At 44.6% G+C, this 15,317-nt stretch overlaps 1 protein-coding gene across 1 annotated transcript; it reads left to right on the top strand.

Annotated features, from left to right (window-relative positions):
• The first annotated feature begins 1,542 nt into the window (after nucleotides 1-1,542).
• Nucleotides 1,543-14,925, top strand: LOC136386388 (nuclear RNA export factor 2-like). The gene is given in 15 exon segments (XM_066357826.1): nucleotides 1,543-1,626; nucleotides 1,742-1,825; nucleotides 1,933-2,037; nucleotides 2,149-2,229; nucleotides 2,346-2,407; nucleotides 2,554-2,647; nucleotides 2,759-2,866; nucleotides 2,999-3,108; nucleotides 4,919-4,955; nucleotides 5,378-5,446; nucleotides 5,527-5,582; nucleotides 5,724-5,831; nucleotides 5,957-6,015; nucleotides 6,122-6,237; nucleotides 14,749-14,925. Coding segments are annotated over 15 exon segments (1,350 nt in total).
• The last annotated feature ends 392 nt before the right edge of the window (nucleotides 14,926-15,317 follow it).

Genomic DNA, 15,317 nt, shown 5'->3' with positions numbered 1-15,317 from the left:
TTTCAACATTTCCGAGTTTCTTCTGCAAAACAATAGGGTCAAGAAACAGCAAAACGAAAATATACATTAGTTTAGAGAAGAAAGGGATATACAAGAGTGAAGTTAAATGAATTTTCATACTAGAAGAATTTTTAAGATAATATGCTGCAATACAATATGACTTTCAAAGGGAAGAATAGACACAGCATTTTCTTTGCAGTACAGTAAACCAAAATACATATTTATATGACCATAATATATAAAAGGATAAATACATACCAGTGAAAACAAAGCTGTTAGTACAATATGGTTATCTTCATAAAAATATAAGAGAGGTTACACAAAATTAAGATTAATAATAGAGATTAATAAGTTTGTTGAGTGTAAGACTAATATATACAAAATACTTGTAAAAAAATAGAAAATGCCATTTACATTCAGAATATACCATTCACACAAGCACAAATTATAACATTCTATAATATAAACCATGAATCAATTCCCTTGGCAACTATTCCAATACTCATATATACTCTCATTTAAATTCTTATTCCATAGAGATTAGAAAGCTCAAAATCTGAAAAGAAACCAGTGTGTGACACACACATACACATTAACCAGAACCCCTTACAGCTAGGATTCTAAATGGGATCTCATTGTTTGAAACATATGCACCATTCTGAGACTTGGAAGTATAATTGAATGATGTGGACAACTACGTATAATGGGACAGGCCTCCGGGTTTTATGGGATAGCTATAGCAGAGTATCTAGAATTCAGAGTCTGTCATACACGTCAAGTAGTGGACAAGTGAAAGTAGTGCTTTATACCATGACAGGGCTTCCCCTACCTTTGCAACATCTAAGTCTCTTTATCTGGCCCTCACAGAGTTTTGGTAAGCCATGTTATATATTATATTAAAAACATCTTATGTTTATGAAACACCCAGCATGGAATCAGGCATAAGCAATAGGGAACCTTGATCAACAGAGAACTTGACACCAAAATTGGTTGCAAGCAGAGGGCCCCAAGGGAAATGGGGATCTTGGATAGATTATCTGATCTAGGCATATCAAAAGATAGCAAGGATCCAATTGACGTTAGAGCAGCGGTTCTCAACCTGTGGGTCGCGACCCCGGTGGGGGTCGAACGACCAAAACACAGGGGGCGCCTAAAGCCATCGGAAATACATATTTTAAAAATGTATTGTATAATAAATATGTATTTTCTGATGGCTTTTGGCGACCCCTGTGTTTTGGTCTTTCGACTCCCGCCGGGGTCGCGACCCACAGGTTGAGAACCGCTGCGTTAGAGGATCAAATATTGGTATTCCATGGTAGGCAGTGGTAAAATAGTGGCAAAAGCTATCACCTGTGGTCACTTGAATTGAAGTATCTTTTAATTCAGTTTTGGATGGCCCAAGTAGCAGTTATAAAAGACTTAGAAGGCACTCCTTTCCACACAGAACTGGAGACTATTGGTGAGGAGGACTTTTTAAAAAATTTTGAAAATGTTTTGAAGTGACTTCCCTGTGCAGATGAGATGAGAGAGCATGCCATTGACATGTTCATCCTCATTGCAATGGAGACTTTGGAATCCTGGAGTCACAGGCAAACCAGTGAGGCTGTTTCCTTGTTGCCTATTGAAGTAAACAGAATACACCTTGACCTGGACGGTAGAAAAAGACCATCATGTTGCGTCTATTCTCCAGCTTTATTTCATGTTGGCCATCCTGTCTCCATGCCTTTGTTTTCACCTTTAGGTTCCTTGCGGAAGAAAGTATGACAAGGCATCATTGATTAAATTAATCCAGAGCCATTGCAGAGTCCCCTTCATTCCAGTGGACGTAAGAAATTCTGGTGGAGTCAGATGAGGGGGCACAGGGAAGAGAGAGAGATGTGGCTCAGGTGAGGCTACCAACCTCTGACACTATTGTTGCTTCAACCCCTGTGGTTTCATTATGTTTGAAATGAGGCCCAGTTCTTTGTCCAGGATGATAGCGCTGCTTCTACATTGAAGATGGTCAGCAATAAGATTTGTGATGAGGGGAACCGAAAGGTGTGTTGAGGTCATTATCTGTACTTAGTGCTGGGGCAGGAGGACAAGCAGAGCTGGTCAGCTTCCTTGGACTAGAGTTCCTGGTGCTTACCTCACCTCTTCTTCCTGCAGATACCTATCTTTGTCACTAGTGATCCTGTACCCTACTCTGTGCAAGATAAACTGGGGCCAGAAGAAATGAAGCAGCTAAAGGTAGTGCAGACAAAAGGCATGTTGTGTGCCCATCCTCAGACCCACCTAATATTCCTCCAGCCTCCAATTCCCTGTCACCACAACAGCCTCAGAACCCTCTCTCTGTCCCTCTGCAGCTGACCATGAGCAAACGATATGTCTTTCAGAAAACTCTTGATCTCCAGTTGTTCCACTTTGAACTAGGTACAGCTGACAGAAGTAATTCAAGAATAGGTTAGAACTGAGGCTTCTACTTAGGAGGAAGTCTTAGGGTTGGTAACATCAGAAGGGGTTGGTGCTGATGCTGGCTAGTTCTCAGCCTTGTGATTTCTACTCTCACCTTCTTGAAAGCATTGCGTGTCTTGAAATTGAAATAATCCTGAATCAGAGAAACTGCATGGTGGCCACCCTGCAGATCATTGTAAAGAGTTTCCCTGAGGTGAAGCCTTAGACCAGTTTTGGTGTATGGTAGGGGGTGCAGCAGAAGTGACAGAGGTACATTTGTCCCCAAGGTCATAGCAACTGTCACTCTAACTCTTCTTCCCCAAAGCTGTTGTCCTTGAACTTGCGCAAGAACAGACTGTACCAGCTGGATGGCTTATCTGACATCAAAGACATAGCTCCCACAATCAAGATCCTGAACCTGTCCAAAAATGAGGTAAGAAGAGGGACAGATCAAAGTTGGGTTGAGTGTGGGTGATAGTGGATATCAGAGTGTTGATGGTGGGCAGGGGCTTGGATGTTCCTCTTCCCCTGAGACTATTTTTAGTTACCTCCCCATATTCCTCAGCTGAACTCAGCCTGTGAGTTGGAGAAGATCAAAGGCCTAAAGCTCAAAGAGCTCTGGCTGGAAGGGAACCCTTTGTGTGGCACCTTCCCAGACCAGCTCACCTACATAAGGTCAGTATCAGCCCTGTCAGCTTCCTCGGTTCCATTCACCTCAGGAGCCTGAACTATCCCTGACAGTTCCCTACCACAAAAGGTGACAGACAGCCTAGTCCTCTGGGAGGATCACTGCCCCACCTTCCCATTTCTATATTCCCGGCCTGTGCTTAGAAGTCTCCTATCCGTCCTCTGACCTGTTCACCTGTTCTGGTCTGGGGGCTGGTTCCCGAGTCTGCATTTAGTTTTCTCTAGCATGCATCCAAGAATGTGCCCCAGGACGCAGGGGTCCCCCTCTTCACCAGGACTAAGAGTGTCGAGTTTCAAGGCAGACACCGCTGACCCGAACTGAGGAACATCCTCCACCACAGAGTCATGGTTCTGAGAATATACGAGTGTCCCTATCTTATTGTGGGAGGAGCCTTCCTTTCCTTACTTCAAAAGGGTCTCCACTCGATTTCCAGGTTAACATGAGGTATCTCCACATCATACCAAGGGCCCAGGCCCCAGGTGACTGTCATCAAGACATCTGTCCCTTCAAGTGCAATGCCTGGGATGGGCAATCCTTAGGAGAATCCAGCATTTCCTGAGATGGGGCCAGAAGTGGGCTGCCATCACTGAACACAGGGCCTCCCGAGGCAGCAGTGGAAGGCAGAGGGCAGAGGGCAGAAGAGACAGAAGGGCACTCCTCTCAGGGACACTCCTTCTCTCCACACGTCATATCCCTTGCTAGTCCCTCAGAGGAGCCCTGAGTAGCCTGAGCCAGGTGGTGTATTTTAGGCAATGAACAACTAAGACAGGTACATGTGCATGGGGGCCATGAGGAGAGAAGGCAGTGATCAAAGGAGGGGGCCACAGACTCCCAACCCCATGCTGAGGTGAGGGCTGACCTTTATTACTGAAGAAAGTGTCCTGATCCCTTGGCCGCTGCATTTCCTATGCCCGGTTCAGACTGAGCTCCCACAGGTGACAAAGACTCCACCAGCATGCCATGGTGCTCAGGCCAACAAGGGCACGTTTTCTATTCCTATCTGGAGACCCAGGGCCAGCCTGGGGCAGAGGAAGGACAGGGCTGCTTCAGGGGAGCCATGCCTCCTTCTCTCTACTTCCCTGATCCCACCCCATGGTAGAGCTTCTTCGCTTCCCGTTGCTTTGCTTTCTTTTTCTCCTTTGTCTCTTCTACATCTCCCCATGTCTGCTCCTGTCTTCACTCCTTTCTGTCTTCTTCCTCCTCCCTTTCTCTCCTGCCCCTGATGCCTCCCACACTCACCTCCCTACCCCAGCACCTCGGGCCATCCCAGGGTGTGCCCTGGTCCTGGCAGGGTGCTGGACCTGCAGTGTGATAGCAGAGCCCTGGGCTCCCACCCCATTGTCTCTTCTTTCTGCAGTCTTCGATGAGGACCTGAAGGAAGGCAGGGAGACAGAGAAGGGGACGAAGTCTTGGAGTCTGGGATCATATGTTGTGTCCTGTGGCACTGGAGAGGGAGTCAGGACCCGGTAGGTGGGAACTAACCAGGGGGATGGAGAGGGAGGCAGAGAGAAGGGTGGGGGAAAAGTGTGTAAGAGAGGGAGGGAAGAAGGAAGGGAGGGAATATGAATGTGAAGGTGTGGACAGAGATGATGTATTTCAGAGATTCCGTATGGCAGATGGCCAGGGCTCAACAGAGAAGTGGACCCAGAACTCTGGATGTCAGAGGCTGAGGAGGGGAAAGGGGGCTCCTGGGTGGGCAGAACACCTGTTTCTCTTCATGCTCTCGGTGTTTTAACTAACCGGAAGTGCTGCAACCCAAACTATCAACCACTACTTTCTGTTTTTGGATTTGAACAGTGCCATCAGGAAATGTTTCCCCGAGATGTTACGCTTGGTAAGTGCCTACATTCCTCATCCTCCTAGTAGCATTGTCCTCCTCCAGACCTGCCCTCAAACCTTTGTGTCTTACATAGATTACATGTTTGCATCAGACCCTTATCTATTTTGGGGAACATAGACTTATAAAAAAGACACAGTATGATCTCCATGAAAATTTACAGAGATACAAAAAGAGAGATGTGTGTGTACACCCAAATACACACACACATACAAACACACACATACACAAATTACATACAGCAGTAGAGACTTCCAATACCTCATAATGCAGACACTCACTGTAATCTTGCTCATGAAATTTCGAGGGCCTATTATTCCTGACCTCTGACCTTCACCATCTCCTGGGCCCACACTTTCCCTAATCATCCAGGACCACCTCCCTGCTTTACACTGCTAACTGACGCTTCCCTTCTCCAGGATGGCCAGGATTTACTCCCAGCAATTACCGCTGACACTGGTGGACAGCACTTGCCAACCCCCAACAAGGTGAGGTATACAGATCAACATTGAGGGGATTTCAAGAGAGGCTTTATCAGCCACATGGTCTCAAATGTCTTTTATTCCAGGAAAGCTATAAAGGATCTGATCATCTGAAGAGTCTAGTCCTGCAATTCCCGCAGCAGTAAGTACCCCTGGGACACCAGGAATGGAAAGAGCTGGGACAGACCAGGCCCCTCAGGCACAGGCTGCTCATGAGATATATTTAAAATGCCATTTGGGGTCCAGACCATGAGGATAGACTCTCCTCCTTGTCCCCTCACAGGTATTACTTAGTCTATGACTCTGGAGACAGACAGAGTCTCCTTGATGCTTGTCATGATGAGGCCTCCTTCTCCCTGACAATTCCCTTCAACTCCGAGGACCCAGCCCCGTGAGTATCACAGCTTGGGCTCTGATTTGGAGAATGTTCCCTACGATAGAAAACAATCACCTCATGGAAACACCCACACTGGCCTGACCACCACCTCCAGTTTGTTTCATTTTTTTTCCTCGTAGAAGCAGCTTGTTTCAGAACTTCAAAGATAACAGGAATATGAAGAACATCAAGGACCCCAGTGCGTGTGGGATGGGGACGATTGGGCAAGAAAAGGGGACATGAAGGGGGTCAATCTAAGGGCCCAGAGTGTCACAGCCCTGACCTTTGCTGTCCTTTCCCTACAGACCTGTGTTTTCAGCTGCTGAAACATACAAAACGTGACATTGTTTGCTCTCTCTGTCGATTGCCCAAAACTCAGCATGACACCAGCTCCTTTGTGGTGGACATGTGGTTCAGCTCGGTGAGCACCCACTCTCCCTCGTGCCGGCCCAGAAAGATGCAAGTGGATGGTGATGTAGACAGTGACTGAGCACCTGCACTCTTCTCTTTCAGGGAAACCTGTTCTTCTTCTGTGTCAGTGGGCTGTTCAAGGAAGGTGAGTGTGTGTAGACTTGCCACTTCTGATGTCTCACTGATCTCTCCCTCCGGCTGATTTCTCTCTCATATTTATCAAGGCTTCCCTGACTTCTTTCTTTTCCTTCCTATTCCCTATGTGTTCTCCTGCCTCCACGATGCCCCCAAACCATCCTGGTCTGATCTGCATCCATGATTGTCAGTCCCGCACAACTGAGGTGTTGGGAGCGTGAACTTTGAGGTTTGATGACTGTCATCTAAGATCCTTACAGTGCAAACTTGGACCCATTACTTAATCTTTCATTTCCCTCATTTGCAAAATGGCAGTAATTGTACCCACCTGTTGGGTAGCTGCAAAAATCAAAGGAACTTAAGGTGGTTTTCCCATCCCATGGCACATAGTAGGGTCCGAGTAAGTGGGGGCAGATTACTCCTATTGTTGCCCTCCCTGTTCTCGACCCTCTGGCTCCATGGGAACCATTGGCATGAGTATGGAGTCCAACCCTATTTGTCACTACTCTATGAGCATGTGAGCATGTCAAGCTTGGGTGACTCTAAAAGGGTCTTATTGTTTGTTGTGGTTGAAAAGGTCTCAGGATCCTATGTATGCCTTCCCTCAGGCCTTCATCATTAACCTTGCCAACAATTCCAGGTTAGTGCTGTGATCTTGGTGGGAATACGCAGCCCAGCCTGGGTACAGGGTGTGGGAATGTGACAGTGCATGTGCTCAGGGTTTTTCATTGTTGTAGACAGCCTACAAGTATGTCATGGCAACAATTCAGCTTACGGTCTAAGAGTGTGAGCTTTGGAGTTAGAACACTGGGTTCTCTTCATGATCCCAACACTCACTAGATTTATACTTTTGGGAAATCACATGAACCCTCTGTGTCTTTCTCTGACAAATGGGATTAGACTGTGCTCTCTCTTGGGCTGCCTTGCAGAGTAAATGCAATGGGGTTAAAGGTACTCTCCTAGGGTGAGCTCAGTGGCAGGGCAGAGCTACCAGCAAGGAGTGTGGGGGGCGGGCTTAGTCAGGCTATGGAAGGAGTGGCTGTGGAAGCAGATTGTTGGTGTCGGGTTGTCCATCTGTCAGTTGCCTGAAGGCCCTTTTTCTCTCCAATATGTTTATTGTGAACAATGAGCTGTTTGTGAAGTACGTCACTTCCACAGAGACTCAAAGTGCATTGTCCATTCAAGTGTCTACACCTTCTTCCAGCTCAGGATCCACCCTCTCTCAAGAGCAGCAGGAAATGGCACAGGTTTCTGTCAGCCTGTCTCAGATGAGCCTCTAGTTGTCTCAGAAGGGAGTGATGTGTGTGCGTGGGGACAGGAGGGAGCTGGGAGGAGCAGAGTTTTGAATAGTAGGAACTGGCACAGTTATTTTAGATCTATTTATTTTTTCTTGAGAAAGTTTATATGTAAAAAATACCGTAATTTTATGCTAATACATTGAAAAATATTATAAAACTCATTTTTCCTACTGTACTTACTGTTTTGAAACTTCTTTTGTTTATTAACAATTAGCACTTCTATAATTTCCTCTCAGTATATGTTAGGCTACCTTGTTCCTGCTGACACCTCTGTATTAAACAATTGAATTCTAGTAAACCATAGATATTTGTCTTTTCACTGTTTTTTTTTTTTCAGCATCATATGCAGTATCAGCTGGTCATTCTGGTGCATACATCTGGTAAACTTGGAAGTTCTTTCTGTAGCATAGATTGATCAGTGACATTGTGTGGTCAAAGGGCCTCACCGTTGGGCCTAAGGGAGGTTTTCTGTCCTCCCTCACCACAGGTGCTTTAAGTACAGTGATGACATGATACCAGAACTTAAAATTCTTTACACACCAAAAAGGCAAGTCTGAGACTTCAGAGAGAAAAGGAAATGGTCTGCAGGCTTTCAGCCAGGCTAAGTGAACAGAAGTCAGGTGTCCGAGGGATGAGTCCCAATGCTCCTAGCTCTGATGTCTTTCCAATGCTCTCTCTTGACTTTCTCTAGATGAAGGGCAGGATGCCAGAGGAGGCCTTCATGCGGTGACCTAGGATCTTATAAAAGTAGCCTGGGAAAGGGGCCTTTGGGTGTTCTCATTTTAATGCTCATCATATTTGTTATATCTCTCCTCCAACCCGAGGCCACATCTGTGACTAAGGCTGAAGCCCGACTGAACGGGAAGCCAAAGTTTACCTTGAAGCCTGCCAGTTGTTCTGTCTTTTTCCCCACTCATGATCCTTGTTTATTTTTATATTAAAGAGTTACATTGCACATTGTATGTTTTGTGTCTTAGATTGCTATTCCCTGTCCCAACCATGAACCAACGGAGCAGGGACCACAAGATACAGTCTGCCCCTTCATTCATGGAAGTCTCTAGCATTTATTTATTTTTTCTTAAATTTGTTAGGGTGATACTGGTAAACAAATCCATACAGGTTTCAAGTGTACACTCAACCAAATATCTGCATATTGAACATGTGCCCATCGCCGAAACCATGATCTCTTTTCATCCCCAGTCAACCCCCTTTGGAGCCTCTACCGAGCCTCCGCTCCCTTTGGCACTGGCTGTCACCACACTGTTGTCTGTGTCTATGTGAGATACAGATACATAGATACGCGTATCGTTATCTCTTTCTCTGTGTATGTTAACGTTGCTGCTTAATCCCTTCACTACTTTTCAGGCAGACCTCCAACCCACCTCACCTGTGACAACTATCAGCTGTTCTATATACTCATGCTTCTGTTTTTATTTTGTTTGTTAAGTTATTTTGCTCATTTCGTACTACATATAAATGACGTCATATGGTATTTGTCTTGCTCTGACTGGCTTATTTCATTTAGCATAATGTTCTGCAGGTCCACACGCACCACCACAAAAAGTAAGATTTCCTTCTTTTTATACTGCCGCATGGTATTCCATTGTGTAAATGTACCACAGCTGTTTTAGCCACTCGTCCACTGATGGACACTTGGGCTGGTTCCAAATCTTGGCTATTATAAATAATGTGGCAATGAACGTAAGGGTGCATATATTCTTAGAAATTACTGTTTCAGTTTTCTTCGGATATATTCCCAGAAGTGGAATTGCTGGGTCCTAAGGCAGTTCCATTTTTAATCTTTTGAGGAACTCCATGTTGCTTTCCACAGTGGCTGCCCCAACCTGCATTCCCACCGGCAATGCACGAGGATTCCCTTTTCTCTGCACCTTCACCAGCACTTGTTTGTTGATTTATTCCTGGTAGCCATTCTGACAGGCATGAGGTGGTATCTCATGGAGGTTTTAATTTGCATCTCTCTGATGATTAGTGAAATTGAGAATCTCTTTGTATGTCTATAGGCCATCTGTCTGTATTCTTTTTTTTTTTTTTTTTTTTTGTATTTTTCTGAAGCTGGAAACCGGGAGAGACAGTCAGACAGACTCCCGCATGCGCCCGACCGGGATCCACCCGGCACGCCCACCAGGGGGCCACGCTCTGCCCACCAGGGGGCGATGCTCTGCCCCTCCAGGGCATCGCTCTGCAGCGACCCGACCAGAGCCACTCTAGCGCCTGGGGCAGAGGCCAAGGAGCCATCCCCAGCGCCTGGGCCATCTTTGCTCCAATGGAGCCTTGGCTGTGGGAGGGGAAGAGAGAGACAGAGAGGAAGGAGGGGGATGGAGAAGCAAATGGGCGCTTTTTCTATGTGCCCTGGCCGGGAATCGAATCCCGGTCCCCCGCACGCCAGGCTGATGCTCTACCGCTGAGCCAACCGGCCAGGGCTAATAATTTTTTTTAAAGATTTTATTTATTCATTATAGGGAGGGGAGAGAGAGAGAGAAGGGGGAAGAGCAAGAAGCATCAACTCCCATATGTGCCTTGACCAGGCAAGCCCAGGGTTTTGAACCAGCAACCTCAGTTTCCAGGTTGACGCTTTATCCACTGCGCCACCACAGGTCAGGCCTGTCTGTATTCTTGAAGAAGTATCTGTTAAGATCCATTGCCCATCTTTTCATTGAAATGCTTGTTTTCTTGGTGTTGAGTTGTATATGTTCCTTATGTATACTGGATATTAATCCTTTACCACATGTATCAGTTGGTAGCCTTTTCATTTTGTTGATGGGTTTTTTTGTTTTGGATATTTTTGCTGTGCAAAAGAGCTTTTTAGTTTAATGTAGTCTCATTTGTTTCTTTTTCCTTTTTTTCCCTTGCCCAACAAAATATGTCGGCCAACGCACTGGTACAAGAAATGTGTGAGATTTTACTACCTATGTTGTCTTCTAGGATTTTATGGTTTTGTGACTTACATTAAATCTTTAATTTATTTATTCTTGTGTATGGTGTAAATTGGCCTTCACAGTGCTTGAAAATTATAGAGCTGGGTCTCCCTTCCTGGACTCCCTTAAAATCGAAGCTTTGCTCCCTGTATCTTGGTAACCTTCTCTCCACAACTTCACAGGAACTCACAAGCTATGACACTCACTTCTGTAAACAAACTTGCCATCTTTATCAAGTAGTATGCTCTCCTTATTGTAGTACTTATGGACTTCTTACCCATTTAACTGGTCTAAAGTCATTCTAATCTTTTTATTAGCTCCTTATTTTTTAAAGTGTCACTGGTAAAGTTTTTAGTATTGTGAACCTAATTCTATTTCTCCCCATGATTCTTGATTAGTTTCTAATTTTTTTATTGGGAAATAATTATCAATTTACAAAACGTTTCAAGAATTATGCAAACAGGTCATGTACATCCTCCACTCAGCTTCTCCCAATGATAACATCTTGCATTACTGTTGTGAGATACCAAACCAGGAAATGGCCCTTGGTAGAGCCCACAGAGCTAACAGAGATTTCACCAGTTTTACATGCACTCATTTCCAGGCACTCTGTCCAGTTCTGTAGATTCTGTCACTCTCACCACAAACAAGATACAAAACTGTTCCATCACCACAGGTCTCCCTCATGTTACCCTTTAAACCAAAGTACAGCTTCTCCCCAGCACCACATTTCGCACCTGTTTCAAAACCTCTTGTGATTCCAAAAATGTCATCTACTTGGAATCCTATAGTGTGCTACCTTTTGGAATGGATTGCTTTCACTCGGCATAACTCCCCTGAGTGCCATGCAAGTTAAGTGTATCGATAGTCTCCTTTTTTATTGCTGAGTGTGTGCTATGGTATGAATATACTACGGTTTCTTTAACCATTCACCTGTTGAAAGACATCTGGGCTGTTGTTTTCACTTTTCAACTATTGTGAATGAAATTGTTAGCAAGATTCGTGTACAGGTATTTCCATGAACACAAATTTTCTCTTCTATGGGTGAATTGTCCATTGTGTAATTGCTCTATCATGTGGTAACTGCATGTTTAGTTTTGAAAGAAACTGCCAAATTGTTTTGCAGATTGCCTTTACCATTTTGCATTCCCATTAGCAACGCAAGCCTGACTCACTTTAGCCATAGCTTTGCCTGCATTCGGTGTTAATGTTTTCTAGCCATTCTGACAAGTGTCTTGAATGCTTCTTTGTATGTTTAGTTTGAATTTCCATGAAGGTTAAAGAAGGTGAGTATCTTTTCATTTAACAATTTGCCATCTGTAAATTGTCTAGTCTTCTTTCCTGCTCATCTTCTAGTTGGGTTAAGTGGCCGGATGTAGTTCTAGAGAGCTGTGCTGGCTCAGGCTAATGGGAAGAATAAGAGAAAATAAGGCCTCTTTACACTCACTTTTCTTAGCTGGGAAGGCAGAATGGTGCTGAAACAGCTTAATGTATTCTGAGTTAAGATTGATCTTGGACTTGGAATGGGACTAATGGAGAAACCTCTAGGTCCATCCGTGGGGATCAGGATAGAGCAGAAAAAGAAAGGAGATGTGGCTGGAGTGAAAACTGTGGAAGGAGGGATATATGTGAGAAAATATCTTCTAAGTGATGCTAGATTCATTACTCACATGCCGCTCCATAGGGTCCAGAAAACTATTCTCCTAGACATGTGGGTTTCAATACTGAGAATCCATTAAAATGCCCTCTCATCTCCAGCTTGAAGTAATTGAATCAGAATCTCTAGAGTGAGTTCCAGTTGTGAGTATATCCAATGACCTGCCAAAATTGAAAGCCATCTCTGATTTTGAATTACTTTTCTGGATCTGCCATAACAAGATAGCACAGACTAAGTGGCCTAATCGACAGAAATTTATTTCTCACATTTCTGGAAATTACAAGTCCACTGGTTTGGTTTCTCCTGCGGCCTCTCTCCTTGGCTTCCAGATGGCCACCCTCTTACGCCTTCTCCACATGGTCAACTCTCTTACATATGCAGTCCTGGTATCTCTGTGTGTCCTAAACTCATTCTATGGCCAGTGGTCATGGCTGTCATGGCCATGCACATGCAGGTTCCCATTGAGTTCAGGCAGACGGTAAAGAAACAGTGGGGCCAAAAACTGATGGGCCATTCCTTTATTCAAGCCTTGCACTGGCCTATAAACAAACACTTACTTCCCTTTCACTCATTCAGAGCACCCAAATCCCTGACACATTCTCCAGTTCCACAACCAGGAGATTTTTCTCCAGTTATTCCTAGAATCAAAGGACAAGATAGAGAGAGAAAAGAAGGAGAAGAGAGAGAAGCCATGTTTGCAAAGTGAGAGCAGAGAGAATGCAGAGTGCTGAAGAAGAAGCCAGTTTGTGCAGAGAGAGAGAAGGTGTGCAGATGGGGAGCCAGAGGTGAGGGGCTTTGCGAGCTCTGCTGAGACTGGAGAGGCCTTTGATTTTAGAAGAAACCTGAGAAGGTTCTCCTGGTTGTGGAACCAGAGAATGTTCAGTGGCTTTGGGAACCCTGAGTGAAAGGAAAGTGTTTTCCTTGTGTGGTTGCTCATCGGCTGGTGCGAGGCTTTAATAAAGGAATGGCCCACCATTTTCTGGCTCCCTGTTTCTTTATCATCTGCCCGAATCCCAGGAGAACCTGCATGGCCACGACGGCGGCCACGACTACTGGCCCTACACTCTTCTTAAACGAAAACCAATCCAATAGGATTAGGACCCACCTTAATGGTCTCCTTTTAACTTAATCAACTCTTTAAAGGCCCTATCTTTAAACAGGCACATCCTTAGATATTGCAAACTAGAGCTTTAACATATAAATTTGGGTGGGACACAATTCAGTCCACAAGAGATGGTGTGAGAGATAACTTGGTCTGAGAAATTGAGCTCCCCTTTACCTGCCCTCCTGGAAGTACCCTACAATACTTCTGCAATCACCAGATGGAGCAGCTCTCGGACATATGGCCACACCTAGCTGCAAAGGAGGCTACAGATGTGGACGTTATTGGGAACATTACAATCCCAAACATATTTAGGATTCTCTCACTCAGAAAGATGGAGAATTAGTATAAAATATATGTTATGCTTGTACACCCAAGGCAGCTAGAAACACACCCTCAATTATCGTGTCTTTTCTACCCAATTTTCCATCCATAATTTTTGTAGTTCCAAACAAAAGTGCTTCTTCTGTGACACTCCAGCTTGCTCCACCATCCTTCCAAATCTCCTGCCCCAGAATCTGTCTGGCTCGCCACAACTTAACATACGTATGTTAAATCTATGTCATTCATTTATTCACTCATTCATTCAACACATCTATTGGTTATCAATGATATGAGAGGCACTGGAGATAAATCAGAGAAACTGATGATGAGCAGAAAATATGGAGAATAGTTAAATAGATTGGACTTTTTCACCCAGATAAGGTCAATCATTTAGATGAATATACATATACCTCAGGTAATTGTTAGCTTGCACGGCTTCAGCCATGACCTTTATCTGAGAGCATACACAGTGCTTTATTCACTGTCAGGAGATTCCCAGAAAAAATATCTGATGAGTAGACTTGATATACAGCAACAATGTATGGAAATGAACCAGTGGACATGAAGTCCAGTGGTCATATGGCATTTTGTTCCACCCAAAAGCTGCTAGTTAATAGAGGATTGGAATGGATAGCGAAATGCCCAGGTAAAGTTTTGCTTGCAACTAATATTTCAGTAACATTGCCAGTCATTCTGTACAACTCACTATACACCATGAGTAAAAGACCTTTGCATGGTTCTGGTTCTCAAAAGGAATACTACATGGATCTAAGAAACAAGGAGTATGAGTGGGAGACACCGCACATGCCATCATTCCACTTGCCCTGGGTGGTAAATTTGGGTGTGTGGCTCCTAGAACTCTGGGGTGTGGAAGCATAAGCTGCAAATGGCACTTTACACTTTGTCCTCCTGTATCCACCAATCATCCTTCAGAAAGAAGACGCGGCCTCTTGGCAGAGATAATGGACTCTGATCATCAGGAGAGAGTAAGGATAATATTACACATTGAGAAACAAATCCTAGGTTTCAAATTGATCCTTTGAGTGTTTTTTGGTACACTCCTGTCAAGTTTGACAGCAGAAGGACAAAGGAGAAACCCAATCCAGGGAAAGTTAAGGTGATCAGGAATGAGAGTGTGGATAATGCCACTCATACTGAATATAAAGGGAATCTCGAATGGACAGTGGAAGAAGGAGATATTAGTTGTGACTGCAAGATCATCTGTAGCACGATTTTCATCTTCTGAGTTTCTTGCCGTAAAGCAGACTTTCCAGATTCTAGAGAATTTGCTCCCTGGACATATGTGAAGAAATGGATCCAATCAGAAAAAAAGGGTAGTCTGAGATGAACACAGAGTCATGCTCCTTAGGTGTCCCCTTCAAGGATGGACTAGTTGCCCACCCTGCTGGCATCTACAGCATGAAGCCTTCAGCTGTCAGTGGTTTCAGGGGTAACCTCATCTGCAGACAGCTGTCTTGCCCACAGTCATGCATTCCCTGTGGTGTTTTTCAGTGATGGACATAAGGTATAAAGGCCCAGCCCTTGAGGCCGAATGCTTGGCAAGTCTGGTAAGACGTTTTAGCTCCACAACTCTACACAACTGCTTTCATTTATATAGAAATCTAAAACATGCAAACT

The sequence above is a fragment of the Saccopteryx leptura genome, chromosome X (assembly GCF_036850995.1).
Source record: "Saccopteryx leptura isolate mSacLep1 chromosome X, mSacLep1_pri_phased_curated, whole genome shotgun sequence".
Classification (NCBI taxonomy): domain Eukaryota; kingdom Metazoa; phylum Chordata; class Mammalia; order Chiroptera; family Emballonuridae; genus Saccopteryx; species Saccopteryx leptura.
This window is presented reverse-complemented; position numbering and strand designations above follow the sequence as displayed.